Source organism: Triturus cristatus, chromosome 12, assembly GCF_964204655.1.
Source record: "Triturus cristatus chromosome 12, aTriCri1.1, whole genome shotgun sequence".
NCBI lineage: Eukaryota > Metazoa > Chordata > Amphibia > Caudata > Salamandridae > Triturus > Triturus cristatus.
In genome coordinates, this window is record NC_140595.1 from 42,109,435 (window position 1) to 42,126,535 (window position 17,101).

A 17,101-nucleotide genomic window follows, 5' to 3' on the forward strand; every position below is an offset into this window, starting at 1 on the left:
ACTTACCAGCGGCTCGACCCCATCCTGCCGCTCGACTTGGCACGGGGGATGAAAATTAATATGGTAATTAATTACCTTTTTTTTCATCTTTAGTGGGATTTTTAAGTGGAGCGACGCTCCTCCGCTCAAACGGATGAGCCGCCCCTGTGCAGATCTCAGAAAGTGAGGCGGGGGCTCTGATGTGCTGTGGTGCGATGTAGGAGAACGAGCAACCTCGTGCTCTACTTTTGTGAAAGTGGGAGGTGTGTGCAAGTGAGAATACGGCTGAGCGTAGGTGTTTGGCAGGCAGGTGAAAGTGGATGTGGTTCTTCAGGCATGCTGGTCCAGTGTTGTGCAAGGCTCTGTTTGCATGTGTTAGGGGTTTGAATTGGCAGAGTTTGTGAATGGGGAACCAGTGGAGCTCTCTGAGGTGGGGTGAGATGTGGATGTGAGTAGCTGCCAATTCAATTATAAATACAGCCAATTTTTTAAGCGGAGCTCCTCTATATCATATAGGGATGACAAAACCTCAACATATTGCTTGCTATTAATTTGAAACTGGCCTGAAAAGCAGGGGAACACCATAAAGGCTGAAGCTGCAGTGTAGATATTGCATTTTTCACATAACTTGGCCATGGAAATGGATCCTTCAGCTTGTCCTGCTCTTGCAAACATCTCCCATATCCAGGTACTGTCAGGATTCTCCAACCTTTTCGCCCAGAATACAATGGGAGCTATGGCCATCTCTCTCTTTCTTCACTTTCAACAGTGACCTCAGGCGTAGCAATATGAGCGCCAGTTGTAGAAGCGAGGGACGAGGAATGGGATAAGAGAGAAAACAGAGGAACCTGACTCCACCATGCTACCTCTTCATGTCTGTTGGTCCAGGTGATTGCTGGGGGCATGGCCTGTGAAGTTGGCCGACAGCACCCATTAGGCTTGGGATGACAGTAACCTCGCCAGTATCCTGCAAAATCCTAAAGCAGAAACTTAATGCCTGAACCCTATCATCCAAACTGTGTCTGGGAAGTTAGCGGATCCTATTTTAACTCCGCTGTAGCCTCATGTCTTCTTTCTGATATGTATATTAATAAGATACCCCAGCGTGATTGCTGGGAAATCTGAAGCTCCTGCCCCCCCCCCCCCAATCTTATTGACGAAGCTACGCCCCTGCATGGGGTGGCAGCAGATCTGTGTCTGGAGCCAGCCTGAAGTTCTCTGTGGCGGCTGATGAAGGATCTTTGGCCCACCCTGTTAGACTTCAGACCCTGGTAGTTGCGACACTGCGGTTTGGCCGAAAACAAAACGACTGGCCCCTGGGGCCAGTTAATGTCAGCCTGCAGCGCTCTGCAGTGGTTGTGTGGGGTCTGTCCTTCTGAGCATGTGCGTCCCCAACCTCTGGGGGGCGTGGCCTGGATTAGTCGTTTGCACCCCTGGCTGACCAAATGGACTACAGAAGTCCTTGTGGGAGCCAGAAGGCAGGGGGCCCTTCGGACCTCTGTTGAGGCAAAAATAAGATGAGAGGTCATTGGTGTGGATGCTATACCCAAACTGTATTAGATAAAAGTGTTCATATTTTTGGTAGCTCACCAGAGATCTTGTCCCTAGTGGGTGATATCCGATGCTTTCGAATCGATTGTTAAACTCAGGGAGAAGGATTTGTATTTTTACTTTTCCCTTTATCAATATGGGCCTCCAACCCCAAACCTCAAATAGTTTTGCGTGGGCATAGCTTCAGAGGGGTGTTTGGGGTGTTATACCCCGCTACAAATGTATTCTGTAGTAAAAAGTTGGGTACCAGTGCCTTCTAGTCTTTGTTTTGAACAGGCCTGGCTGGCACAAGTGGTGGGGTGGAGCGGGGGCAGGGCGGGTGGGGGAGGAAGTGTACAGATGACAGGATAGAGAAAGTAAAATAAATAAAACCACTTACCTTGCACTCGCTGCCTCGCAGAGTCGTGATGCAGGGAGTGCAAAGTAAGTGGCTTTATTTATTTTTAGGTTGAGCATGGGCAGCGCATGCGCTGCTCTGCGAGCCATGCTGCATTGAGTTAGAGATTTGAAGCCCCGCCCACTCTCCGCCAATATTTTTCATTGGCTTGTGTCGTTTGTAAATGCTGGCTTCTGATTCCTTAATCACCTTGCTAGTTCCTCCTTAGTACCGCCTTGTCTTCATTTGAAACCTCCCATGGTGACTGGCCCTTTTACTTCTGTTGCAACACTGTATGTTTTAATTCGTCTGTAAGCTCTATTTTCTTTAATAGGTTTTGCCCTGCTGCAGGCATGACATGCTTTCCTTACATTTAGCGCGCCAAGCGGTTTCACTTTCCAAGCAGCCGGGACAATTGCGACTGCTACTTTGAAATGCCATAGGTCTCGCATTTACAAGAGTTTGAGCTATTGGCATTGTAAACTCTCGCAAATGCGAGACCTATGGCATTGCAAATATGTTTTTTATTGTCAAAGCCCCCATGCCGTTCTTTCACGTGTATGAAGGCCACGCCCCTTTCTTTAGAAGAGCTGTGTCTAAGGAAAGGTGCGCAGCTGCTATTAAAGTGAAACCACGGCATGGGAGCTTTTACAAAAAAAAGCATTTGCTTGACAAACAGATACTTAAAATATTTTTTTTAATAAAAGCTCCCATGCCACAGTTTCACTTTAACAGCGGCTGCGCTCCTTTCCTACGACGCGGCTCTTCTAAAGAAAGGGGTGGGGCCTTCATGCTCGTGAAAGTGTGGCATGGGGGCTTTAACAACAAAAAAAATATTTTCAATCCAATAGGTCTCGCATTTAAAAGAGTTAAAGCTATTGGCATTTACAATGACAATATCTCAAACTCTCATAAATGCGAGACCTATTGCATTGCAAATGCTTGTTTTATTTTACTTTCCCTATCCCGTCGTATGTCCACTTCCCCTCCACCCACCCTGCCCAATGCCCTGTTACCTGTGCTGGCCGCGCCTGGTTTTGAAGGTCTGAAGAAATGTTGGTTACGTTGAAAAATATTGAGCTTTAAGTACTCCTAACGCACTGCTCCTCTAGCACCCCCTCAGGTTCGGCTTCTCATACAGTGCTTAATTTGTAAAAAACCAGAAGTGCCAGGGCGCTCATCAAGAGCTACTGTAGCTTGCACCACCCATTGCCCTGCCAGCGCGGCCAATGGCAGTACCAACACAATTACTAATCATCATGCTCTTACAAGTGTGACAATTCAGCCTACCCGAGATCCCCACAGCTATAAGAACGGCTGGGGTGGCAGTCAATAGGCATTTTTAGCAGCGCCACCATGTGGCAGACTGGTACAAGCCCCGGTGTTGACATTTAAGTGCCAGTTCTGAGCACCGGAAACCACCGGCTCAAATTAAGCACTGTTTTCATATGATGTATTTTCACAAGATACTCCAGCGTTATTGTTGGGAAATCTGAAGTTCACCCCCCCCCAATCTTACTGACCAAGATACGCCACTGATTTTTAGCTAAGAATCAGGGCTGCTCAGAGCCTAATTCTCGTGTGGAATTCAACTGTGTACAATTATAAGGGGTATCTCCTACCTACCTCTGGATTTTCCTGGTGTGTAAACATGAGGCCCAATTTTACCAGCCAGAAAATCCATGTGGTAAAATCGCATAGGGTAAGCACTGCCTTGCAACTCGGACCCATTTCGCAGCCCCTAACTCGAGCCTCACAGACTAGTCTCCAGGTAATATTCACCCCTGTGTTCCCCCACTCACGCAGACAGGTTCTGCAGACACTTTCCACTGCCTCAGAGCAGGTTGTAAATGTATGTCTTAAAATCCCCTTGGAATCATGAATACTGTGCCTTATTGGGTCTGCACAGTTATTCCCCATTCCAAGGGGTATAACTCTTAATTAAAGGAATTATGTGCAGAAGAAGCCGGCTAGCATGAGTAATTCCAAACACCTGTAACCTACACACAGAATTCCTCTAAACCTTTCATTGGGACCATAGTGGTTGAAGGTGCCACACATGACGTGTGCAATACAAAGTGCTAAATAAAGTGCTTGCATTCATCGCAGACACTTACAATTGCTCCAGGTTGCACTGCAGTCCATGGTTTTTGGTCCAACTGGGTCCAGATCACTCTTGGTCTGCCCAAAAGCGCAGTGCAGCCCAAACTTCCGGGCTACCATTCCTGTGCACCAATGCACAAGCGACCCCAGACCTGGTGTGGCCTGGCTAGGCCTCATCAAGGAAACCAATCCTGTGCACCAATTCACAAGCGACCCCAGACCTGGCGAGGCCTGGCTAGGCCTCATCAAGGAAACCAATCCTGTGCACCAATGCACAAGCGACCCCAGACCTGGCGAGGCCTGGTTAGGCCTCATCAAGGAAACCAATCCTATGCACCAATTCACAAGCGACCCTAGACCTGGCGAGGCCTGGCTAGGCCTCATCAAGGAAACCAATCCTGTGCACCAATGCACAAGCGACCCCAGACCTGGCGAGGCCTGGCTCTGCCTCATCAAGGAAACCAATCCTGTGCACCAACGCACAAGCGACCCAGACCTGGTGAGGCCAGGCTAGGCCTCATCAAGGAAACCAATCCTGTGCACCAACGCACAAAGGACCCAGACCTGGCGAGGCCTGGCTAGGCCTCTTCAAGGAAACCAATCCTGTGCACCAATGCACAAGCGACCCAGACCTGGTGAGACCTGGCTAGGCCTCATCAAGGAAACCAATCCTGTGCACCAATGCACAAGCGACCCCAGACCTGGCGAGGCCTGGGTCGGCCTCATCAAGGAAACCAATCCTGTGCACCAACTCACAAGCGACCGAGACCTGGTGAGGCCTGGGCTAGGCCTCATCAAGGAAACCAATCCTGTGCACCAACGCGCAAGCGACCCCAGACCTGGTGACGCCTTGCTAGGCCTCATCAAGGAAACCAATCCTGTGCACCAACGCACAAGCGACCCAGACCTGGTGAGGCCTTGCTAGGCCTCATCAAGGAAACCAATCCGGTGCACCAACGCACAAGCGACCCCTGTCCTGGTGAGGCCTGGTTAGGCCTCATCAAAGAAACCAATCCTGTGCACCAACGCACAAGCGACTTCTGGCCTGGTGAGGCCTGGTTAGGCCTCATCAAGGAAACCAATCCTGTGCACCAACGCACAAGCGACCCTAGACCTGGTGAGGCCTGGCTAGGCCTCATCAAGGAAACCAATCCTGTGCACCAATGCACAAGCGACCCCAGGCCTGGTTAGGCCTCATCAAGGAACCAATCCTGTGCACCAACGCACAAGCGACCCCATGCCTGGTGAGGCCTGGTTAGGCCTCATCAAGGAAACCAATCCTGTGCACCAACGCGCAAGCGACCCCTGGCCTGGTGAGGCCTGGTTAGGCCTCATCAAGGAAACCAATCCTGTGCACCAATGCACAAGCGACCCCAGACCTGGCTCGGCCTCATCAAGGAAACCAATCCCGTGCACCAACGCACAAGCGACCCCTGGCCTGGCGTGGCCAGAAAGTGCAGCTTGCGCCCTTATGCCTCAGTCCGCTATGGGACCCGTGCAGCGCATGCCTGGAGTCGCGTGTGTTCCCATGTGATGGACACGTGACCTAGCACTATGTCCCATTATGGGCAGAACGACGATTGATTTGAATATGGTTAGTCCCTGCCTGTAGTGACACAATGCGCACAAACGATGGACTGGAATGTGGAGCAGAGTAGTTACCACTGGCTGAGATTAGTTCAAGCATTCATTCCATCACTTTTTTGATACTAATGAACAACCCTAAGGGCATTTTGTTACTCAGATGGGGGTTCCGTTTCTCGCTGAGCCATGGAACATATTTGCATCTCACTGGAGAGGCACAAAACAGCCAAAGCATGTCTAGGGCATAACATAACATTGCATAACATAACAAGATATAACATAACACTGCATAACATAACATTGCATAACGTGATAAAGAACATAACATGATAGAAGATATAACACAGCATAACATTGTGTAGCATAGCAACATAACATAACAGAACAACTACAAAATAATGTAGCATAACAAAACATTGCATAGCACAACATAACATTGCATAACATGACACAACATAGCATGCTATAACATAACATCGCATAACACAACAACCACAAAATAACATAGCATAACATAAAAAAACATTGCATAACAACATTGTATAACATAACAACTACAAAATAACATAGCATAACATAAAATAACATTGCATAACATAATATAACAACAAACAAATAACATAGCATGAAAACAAACAAATAACATAGTATAACATAACATTGCATAACATAACAACTAAAAATAACATAGCATAACATGAAATAACATTGCATAACATAATATAACAACAAACAAATAACATAGCATAAAATCAAACAAATAACATAGCATAACATAAAATAACATTGAATAACATAACATAACAACAACAAAATAACATAGCATAACATAACATAACAGTTCAGTCTGCCACTGTGCCTTTTGGGATAGGACCAAACCCCATTTGTTTATGAGCAGTCTTCATCTATCTATAGTGGCACAATGAGTTTGGAATCTTATGCTTTTCTCTCTGAAAAATGAAACTCCATGTACCAGTACCTGTGACATCAATATACCGCTCAAGTTTGCCAAGAAAAAGGCATCTTCACGTTCAGAGAATCTTCACTTTTATCTGCAGAAAGATGTGGCGTTGATCTGGCACTTTCGTTATTTAATTGTTTACAGACTTTTATTGCATTCTTGTTGTATTAGAGAATTTCTAGTGTTCATCGACAATTCTCCCCACTGTGTTCCTTTTTAAGACAGTTTATCCATTGCTTGCCAACCTACCGGGAAAAAGGCAGGGATAAAACTGAGTAATTCTCATATAACCCTATGGAATTCAAAAGAAGGCGCATTTTCTTTAAAGGCACAGAAAGGTCAATTCATTTGCTATTGAAAAATCTCATTTGTAGCCGTGATACCTGGAAAGGACTGGGGTATCAAATATCTGCTTCTGGGCCTGGAAGTATTTCGACCCTTCAAAAGGACACAATTGGCGCATTCTTTTCAGACTTAATATATTCCAGCGGTGTGGGAATGTCCAGTGTTTCACCACTGGCTAGCACTGAATATTACCCGCAAGCACGTCATTGAATGAATTGCAAAGCATGAAAATGCCTAGATGTGCTAAAGTACATTTGAAAGATTTTTTTCTCCTATTGCAGAAGGTATATGTTAATATGTGCTATTCTAATAAAGTTGAGATATTGTTTATAAAGAGGTCTCCCTCCATCTTCTTCAGCAGGAAGGTCAGGGAGGGAAGGAGCCGCTTTACCGGCTGCTGGGTTCAATGTTGTAATATGAGTCTCGGTTGAGCATACAGTTGGCGGTGCAAGCGTAGACGCGTATTTCTGTGCACTTGGCTGTAACTGGATGGGAGGCTTTCTTCGCTCAGACTAAAGATTCGATGAAATGCCCCTATTATGGTTCTGACCAGGGGGGAGCGAGGGATCCGGCCATCTGATCCCAGCCCGCCTCTTTGCCCCATTGTTCTGGTTTTTCATATCTCAGTATGTAGCTGTCCCATAAAGGGCATCTTCGGAGGGGAAGCATGGTCGCCGGATGCTGCCGCGAGAATGGGCAACAAGCAGACTATTTTCACCACTGAACAGCTTGACACGTACCAGGTGAGCGTTTACGAAAGCAAAACCAAAAAGTAGATGAGGAAATTTGGTAGAAAGCATTGAGATTGTAATGGATATTGATCCAGAGTCTCTTCAATATCATAGACACAAAGATAGCAAATTCAGATGTTAAATTTACAAGGGAAATCTAAGTGGGATTCTAGGACTGTGGAGTAGCACAGTCCACCCTTTTATTGTCTGAAATGTGTACACTATACAAAGAGCATTTATTTTACTGCATGGTTCTAATATTGCATAATTCTGACGCTCTTGTCGAATTAATACAATGCTGTGCTTTTGGTATATCTAAAAAGCATAAGATAATATTTTGAGTGTTTACATAAAGGGGAAAAACAAACAGTGTCTATTTTTTATATTACAGGATTGCACGTTCTTCACAAGAAAGGAAATTCTCAGGTGAGCCTGAAAGTGTTGTTATGTCCTCTAAGAAGACCTTTTGAGTGCAACACTCTCTGCACAACTATTATCTGTAGGAACAGGATTCTCTGGTGGCCAAGTGGTTTCTTAATCTGTGAGAAAAATCCAAGTGTGGGTGATGCCATATTGTAATTTCAAGAGTTGAATTACACATATGACCTATATGGAGAACCTAGTGTATAATGCCTCAACCGACCTTCATGTCTTACGTGGTGTACACACTATAGGCGTGTGCTAGAGGTTGCTTCACATAGGGCCGCCTCTGCACTGTTAAACAACTTCAGTTGTGGCCTTTGAGGCTCTCTCAAATACAAGAAATATACTAATGGCATAAAGGAAATGCAAAACATTGAATACGTCTAAACGATATAGTCTCTCTTATGCAATTCCTATGCTGTACAGTAAAAATGGATTGTAGAGTAATTTGAAGACATGGGCCACATGTCGTCAATCACTAAAAATTAGGACATTTTAATAATGTTAATTATTATCAATGAAAAGCAGGTTAGTGCAGTGTTCAGAATGTATAATTAAGGGGCAACAGGAATATAAATGTCAATCAAGGGGGGATACCCTGCTTGGCTCCTGTTATAAATATAATTCACTACTAAGACATTCAAATGTCTCATGCTGCTAATCTGTGGAAATTGATGATGCCCTGTCTGTGATTTTGATACCAAACATTATAGCAATTCTTGCATTATTTCTTATTATTACTGTCTTTCTTTGTAGATGAAGGCATCCCATTTTTTGCGCCTCACTTTTTAGATTTGTAATAAATGTCTACATATTTATATCATGCTTTTGCTGATACTTCCCTAAAGAATTAATTTTTTGGCAGACAAAGACTTGTGATGATTCATTCGATTTACAATTTTTTTGTATAAAGCAGTGCGTGCCATGTAAAACTGGTTTAACAGAACGCCATGAATGATCCGTTGAGTTTTTAGCTAGGATTCTGATTGCATAGGGCATAAACTAGGATCCTGTCCTGCAACAGAAACTGGCATTTGTGATATAGCACACAGAACTTGCCAACTTATTTTAAAAAGTCAATTAAAAAAAGGGAGCAATCGTCGTCATTGGCGTATGTACGTGGCACGGCTGCTGCCCATATGGACATCTCTTAGTGGTAATATTTAATGTATAAGTGTCTTTGAACTTTCAAACAGTTTTTAGGATTTTCTAACATGGCAAATCATTTTTTCACCCTATGATAAATAACTTTCCCTGCAACGCACACTCATTTTGGGGCTGTTCCCTTACATTGCTCACCTGGAATTCGAATTTACTCTTGCCATGAATTTGAGAAAATCTCTGATGGTTTTCAGGAAGTGAATTCGTGTAACCACCCACACACTTGTGAATGTTGGTGTGTTCACCAGCATTTTCATCCTTCCTCTACCAGAAACGGCCACAAAGTGTCCCTGCGAGGACATAGCTCGTTAGTTTCACATGTCAGTAAATCCATTTTTGAATGGAAATGCACATTTTGCCCTCAGAAATATGGATTTGCACTTCTATATGCAGGTACTGGAGCATTTAGTTAGCCACACGGTGTGGAAATAGGAGTTTCAAACCCAATGAGGGAAGTAAAAATGGCAAAGGGAAAAGCTCTTCATTTCAGTGTTATTAGGAAGGAAAGAAGCGGGTGGAGAGAAAGTGTAAATGGTGACAGAAGGAATGAAGATAACCAGGAGCACAAAAGCACAAACAGGGGATAGAAAAAGGAGAAGCTATGGAAGTGCAGAGGAACAACCTTCCTCTCTGTGAAGTCAGTAAAAGGATTAAATGTTGTTGGTGGCGGGGGAGAGGCTGAAGAGATTAGGCAACAATGAAAATTGCTGGTGAGGCTGCATCTGGACTTTGTGAATCTATGTGCATAATATGAAGACATTTTCAAAGAGTACATTTCTGAATTTTACAATTTTGTGTGGTGAACTTGCCTGATCTGCAGTGGGGTGAGGCAAAGTGTAAGAGATCTTCACATTTCAAATAGGTTTGACGAGTAGTTTGCGCTGGACGAGAGTCCCTGGAGCTGGAGAACACAATGTACGAGAAGAACAGAGCTGGGCTAAACCAGTCACCAAATTGTAAAATTTACCTGGGTATTTAGAATCATATCTCAAATCAATGAGAGGGGCCCCTTTACACCAAAGGAGTAGGCCACCAAATAGACCTCAGTCAAAACAATAGTCCCCTTTGGGTAACTCAGAACACCATAAATCATACACTCAACCAAACAAACATATCACCAGAACATAACACACCCACCATCAAAGGGTCAAGTGCTCAAAAGTTATAAATAGAAATATATTATTAAAACTAACCAAACATGTGGTCACACATAGAAAATATTTTCCATACAATATTAAAAATCTTGCATCAAAAATAAAGACACAAAAAAACATGTTTTCTACTCCTGTTCTAAATTGACGGTGTTTATTCAAAATATTGAGAAATTGCTAACAGAGATTACTGGAGTAACTATAAAAATATCATCTTCGATTATGTTGCTCGGGACTGGGGAAGATTTATTGGCGGGGAGACCAATGTATACGTTTAGATATCTCCTGTTTATTGCTGTAGCAGTAATGCGGCTGTGTATAGCTTCCACATGGTTACATCCAGAGGCACCATCTTTCGAAATGTGGCGTGCAAGGTTTTATAATACATATAATATGGAATTTAGTTTATATTCATTCAAAGGATTAAGAAAGCGTAAATTGGGTATGTACATCTGGGGGGTCATGCATAAGCATCTGAATGGATGAAATCAATATGTTATGGTTATTTTCATATTCTTTTCTCCCTTGCTGTTCTGTTCCCTTTAATGTATTCTGGTTTGTGATTTGTGTTTATTTTGATACTGTGGATTTTCTATAACTAAATTAAAAAAATAAAAAATAAAGACACAATATGTATCCTATAACACAGAAAAAAGTTAAAAAACAAACAATTCAGGGACTATTTTTTTGAGTGAGGTCTATTTAGAATAATAACCAAAAAAGTCAAATATTCTCTGCTAGCATTAATTGCAGCAAAATTAGTTTAGTTCATATTCATTGTGGACATCCTGAAATCTAACTGGATTTTACTATTCGGTGGCTTGGCAAGGGTAGTTGTAGATCACAAAGTGGGAGCCTTTATAGCAATATTTAAAAAAAAGAAACATCTGCTGGATGGTTTTGGGGTCCCTGCCTTCATGAAAGGACTTGATACAGCATTCTAACAGATCCAAACCTCAGAATTGTACTTTATTTCATCACGATTTTGCACTGAGCCAATACCACAGTGCTGAGGGGGTCCAACACTTGTCCACGAGAGCCACAACCATGGCAGCGTTTTAGGACAACCACTGACTGTGTAATGAGTTAACATTTAGATTTACTGAATGTAAATTAATATCATCTGGAAATCCCCAAACCGTGGCATGGCTCTGGAACTAACAGGGCAGTGATGGCAAACACTGGTTGAAAAAGAGCATTCGGGGGCTTTACAGTACATTTTGTACTGAACAGTGGCAGACATGTTGTCCTGACTCCATCTTTGAGTGCTAAGGCATTGACGTGACCTCCTTTCCTCACTTGTTTTTGTTTCCTTTCTTGAGATGTTCTGCAATATTATGTTATTTCCTTGTACATCCGTTTGTTTAATGATGATTCAAAAACACAACACCGAATGGTTAGTGACTGATATCATGAAGAATTGTGCATACATATTCTGAACATAATTTCCAAGTCCTGGTTTGCAGAATCAGTACTGGTGAAATATTTCATTTGGAAATGTCACTATTTTGGTAAAGGGCTGTGCTCGCTGGCATAAACTTAACGCCACTGACAATCCCTCAGGTCGCTTTCCAGTACATTTTGTTTCACCCACCATGCCACCCGAGATAAAGGCCAGCCTTATGCAAATCAGTACCAACCCTGCACCTCATGGGAACAGTCCATCCCGAACTGCGAGGAAAGATGATTTCAAGCATTCCATCCACAGAGGTGTAGCTTTGAGAGGGGGGGTCAACACTCCCTAATAAATGTAAAGTTGGGTCCAGGAGCTTCCAGTTGGGTATGGTGAGGTGTTTGTTGGATTTCACCAACTATATTTGCATACACACGGGCAAAAATGCACACAATCTCTCCCTCTCTTTATTTTGAAACCTCTTAAAAATGTTGGTTATTTTACAAAATATTATGTTTTCTCTCCCTTAGTCCTACCAATCTGCATTCCTCTCCCTTTCCACTGTCCCTTAAGCCCCTCTCATGCGTCCTGCATGTCATATAATGTATTTTAACATAATATGACAGCCTGATTGTTGGAAAGTCTGAAGCTCACATCCCTCCAATCTTACTGACCAAGCTACGGCCCTGTCCATCCATCACCTTGTTGTCGTTGTTGCAGTGAGACGGGTATGCCCACGCGTGGGTCCTGTACTCTAGGACTCAAGCTATAGCTCACTGATGGGACAGGTCATGTGTCCTATAAGTCTCTTTTTGTACATACACACCTCAGTTTCTTCACCAACTTCACTGTGTGATCACTTAAGCTGAGAACCCCAGCAATGCTTATGAAGTGAAAGGCATACATGAAGGGTATGTCCTATGATTGGATGTTTGGTCTTGGGAACTCAGTTCAATTGGTGAGTTCCGCTAAATCTCTTATATACTACTTTAATTCATTTTAAATGACACTATAGTAATCTTTTTGTTGTTGCTTCCACCCCTCATTCCCAGTATTGCTTCTGCTCCCCACCTAGTCCTCCCCGCGTTACTTTTGCCACCCAGTTGTTTTTGCGCCTCCGTTGGTTTGACCCACCTGCTTAAAAAACGCTTTGAAGCGTTTTTTTCTCTTCAGTAACTGCGCCAACATGGACAGGTTACTATACAGAAAAAAAGTACCCACATCATTTTGTAGGCTCACGCTTGCATTGTGCATGACTACACATATTTTTTAATTTTTAATTTTCATTTTTTAGCCATGCTGCACAGCAGCATCAGGCATGCTGTGTAGCATGGGTAAAGACCATTGGCAAAGCCAATAGGTCCCAAAGGAGTGGCTTATTTATTGGCTTTGCCAATGCTTGTTACTGCATGTGTTCATCTCCACAAGCCTTGAACTTCTGACTTTGACAAAAGGCCATGAGATGAACTGTAGCCGGCTCAATCTACCTCATATCACTTAGCAGCTGATGAATAGCAAAGCTCCCAGCAGTTGTCTCTGGGAGGATCAGGTCGAGGCTAATTTCATGTAATTTTCTGCTGAGGGCGCTGGCTGCTTGGGCCAGCAGGCAGGACAGAGGGTGTGCAACCCAACACCTTCCTCAGGTCCTGCCAAGTTCAAGCCCTGGCTGGGCCGGCGTCACCCCGTGACCTCTGAACTCTAGCCCATGGGAAACACACTTTCACATTTCTCCCTTGCCTTGCCCGCAGGTGCCCACTTCCTCCTTCTGGGTGCGATCTGTCGACAAACTATGGTAAAGTAAGTGACTCCGATAACACTATCGCCTTACTGATAAGGAAGTGACAATTCTACGCGAAGGTGCATACGGCCTGGTACTGCCTAAGTCCCTTCTTGTATTATAAACCCCTGATATACCTTGTTTGAGAAGGTGCTCCCTCCCACATGCAAGCATTTCAAACCACACTACATTTTTGGATTAAGGGGAGTGACCCCCTGGCCGTATTTATTACATACAAAACAATTATTAATTTACATTGTTGCATTTTACGCAGAAAGTCCAGATACATTGATAGATACATAATATCATTTGTCTACCCTTAACATGTACTAATACAAACTCAGTTCCTAACGTAATCTAACAATGCATATACGTTACTTTCTGCGTGTCCCCTCTAGAGCCTACAGCAAGGTCAATGATGGGCACCCCTAGAGCTTGCTAAGGGTACTACTCCACCGGAGGAGGCTTGTGTAGGGGGTACAGCTTATCGGACGGATACTTTCCCCCGGGCCTCCCCTACGCCCAGCGCCTTAACCTCCTTAACAGGGGCGGCAGTTCTACGTACTTGCGCCCTGATGCGCATGCGCGTGCGAGGGTGGCCACAGGCCTACTGGAAAGAGTAACTCTCCTGGCCCCCGCACACCGACAGCCTACTGACTAACACATTAGCTCACCAGAACAACTAATTTATAGATTCTTCTATATCCCTCAAACACCCCTTGCACAGCTATCTTAAAAATTATTTTTTGCCAGTTTGATGGGCCTGGTGGCTCATGACAATTCCTCACTTGCAGGTTTAAGGTCACATTCTGTATGCATTTGTGTAACCTTAATCGCTTTAACTTTTCTAAATATGTAATCTGTAATAAATATGTCATTTGTAAATACGAAACTCTCACCATGAGGAACCGTAGTAGCTACACGTAACAGTCACCTACTACCGTGTTACTCTGAATTTCTCATGTAACCTTCTTCGCTCTCTTGTAAAGCGCTCTGACACCACTGGGTAATGTCCGCTCTATATAAAAACGCATAAATAAATAATACATAACTAAATAAATACATTCTTAAAGCCGTTTGTGAGTAGAAGTCAGACGTAGGACCTAAGTTAGAGTTTAACAGAGTGGAAGTCCCGTTGTAAATCATCAGTGCTCCCGCACCCCCAAAATCACGGCTCCCCATAGTCTAGGAAAACGTCATAACCCTCCCTGCTGGCACTGCCAGGGTTAACCTTTGACCCAGTTGACCCTGAGCAGAAAAGTTTGCAGAGTGCTTTAAATATGGCACCAGCTCAGTAAACTTTCATTTTACTGTAGGGAGTCGACACGCGAGCTTTCGCATTACAAACTTCATTCCACATCTCAATGAAGGACGGGCGGTACCCCAGCCAGTTCGTCTATCATAGATAGGGCTCCCGGTTTTATGGTATTTCTTTTTTTTAACATTTTGGTCTGTATTTATCCATATTTATTTTTTTGGCCATCTGATTGGTATTTATCCATATTTATTTTGTGTTTCAAGAATAAATGTAGCTGTAAAATGCTATATTTCTGTGTTTATAGAACTCTTCAACGTGCACTCAAACACAGATGCCTGTCAAGTTTTAGTAAACTAAGCAGCCACGCATAAGAAAAGCCTACACTCACAGGTACATATTGGCATCATTCTACAAATATATGTTAACATATGCCTGTATTTAAGGAACTCTCATCCTGTATTTTAACCCTCCATGCTGGTGCCTAGAATTCATGAAAGACAGCATGGAGAGTTTCTCAAAAGAAGCACCATTTTCAGGCTTTTTCTGCTTTTAAAATTCAGACAGACAGGAAACACATTGTTTTCTGTCTGTATTTATCCGTAAAAATCAGTAAAAATGAAAAACCAGAAGCCTTAATCATAGTTTAAATACGGCAACTAATCTTAAAGTAGCTTAACTTACGCCTGCAAATTTAGTTTCCTGATTCAGGGAAGTTGGAACTTGTGAATGGATTTACTCGCAAAGAGGTTTCTGAGTGAGAAAGTCCACTCTTCAGGATGAAGTAAATATTCTGCTGCAGGATTGACATGTAGTGCATTTTTTTATATAGCGCTCCGCACACCCCCGAAAGGGTCTCTCAGGCGCTGTGCACATACCGCTGTGGAACCCTTCCTGGCCTTTCCCTGTGAAATGCCCACTCCTGGGCACCCCCAAGGTGAAGCCAGGCATCCTAGCGCTGTTGGGGCCGTTGTGGAGATTAAGCAAGCTATTGCCCAGAGTTGCAGAGTGTGACCCATGATTAGAATAGGCACCGAGGCGAGAATTATCGGGTCCGGGGAAATTGAGCCCAAGACCCGGCGAGGCGGGAATTGAACCCTGGTCCGGGCCAGACCTCTGCATCAGGGTCTGCCGCTCTAACCATTGAGCCACACTTCTCCACAGAAGTTTGTAAACACTACAGGCATCTTTTGACACCTCCCCTCCCTGATAATGGTTGGAGAGTTACTGGACAGGATGGGAACACCCACCAAACATGGCGGTGTGAAAGAGATTCCTAGGACCTGATCGTGTGGACAGATTATTGTGTCAAACATACAGAGGACCAAAATATCGAGAAGGTAAGTGCAAATAGGGAAGTGTAGACTTACTAGTCTTAACTCCGCATCTATGTACCTTGATGATAGATACCTATATATGTAGAGTTAAGTATAGTAAAATGTTGCTTTCCCATAGAAACTTACCTTCACACAGTATTTTTGACCTCAATATTCTTGACTCATTTTGTCCACACAATATTTTTCCCTCAATACCTTGTCCAAACACCGGATTTGAGTGGCTGTCTGTCCCCAGATTGAATGCTATAGACAATCAGGGCCGGACTGGCCGTAGCGTGCACCGGGCCTTTCCCCGGTGGGTCGCCAGGGTTGGGGGACGGTTTTGGGCCCGTGGGGGCCGATTTCGTTACAGGGCCGTTTTCGCAGCATAGCTCCAATATCCGCTGTAACGAAATTGGCTGAAATCGGCCGTGGCAAACGGCTTGGCCGCACCCCCAACCCCCCCCCCCCCCCGTGGGGCCAGCTGAGCACTTTGCCAGGGCCGGTTTTGATTACCAGTCCGGCCCTGTAGACAATCTGCCAGTATGGGAGATTTTCCACAGTTGTACGTAGAGGATTAGGTGTGTGACCTTGGTGTTACAAGAGGATCGCCCCTTTTTGATTTGATAAACGTGAAAAGTTGCACCTCTGTGAATATTTATAAGTCTTCTAATTGGCTAATCAAATCTGGTTAGTACGCAGTATCAGTGCTCAAATGATGGAGTAATAGTGGAAACTGAGTGACAAACAGCCCACAAACACCAAGTTTAGGCGGGGTACTAGAGGATGTCGTCCAACGGGTTTACTTTTTACTTTGATTATTAGTTTATTTGGTTTGTTAAAACCAAACAACAATATTACATGAAAAAGTTCTTAGAGCGTTCATGTGTAGTGCTTGGTAGACGCTCTAGTACGCCTTAGACTGTCTATGGTATGGGAGGATAACTGCTTCAATAACAGCTCTACAATGGCATTAACCAATAATCGATGGAGCA

At 44.0% G+C, this 17,101-nt stretch overlaps 1 protein-coding gene across 1 annotated transcript in view; it reads left to right on the forward strand.

The window, feature by feature from the left end:
- Positions 1–7,558: 7,558 nt before the first annotated feature.
- CIB3 (calcium and integrin binding family member 3) overlaps positions 7,559–17,101 on the forward strand; it is a 28,020-nt gene continuing 18,477 nt past the window's right edge. The window contains exons 1-2 of the mRNA XM_085639524.1: positions 7,559–7,642; positions 8,022–8,056. Of these exons, the coding sequence (XP_085495650.1) occupies positions 7,592–7,642; positions 8,022–8,056 (86 nt within the window). The 5' untranslated portion in view covers positions 7,559–7,591. The remainder of the gene's footprint in view (positions 7,643–8,021; positions 8,057–17,101) is intronic.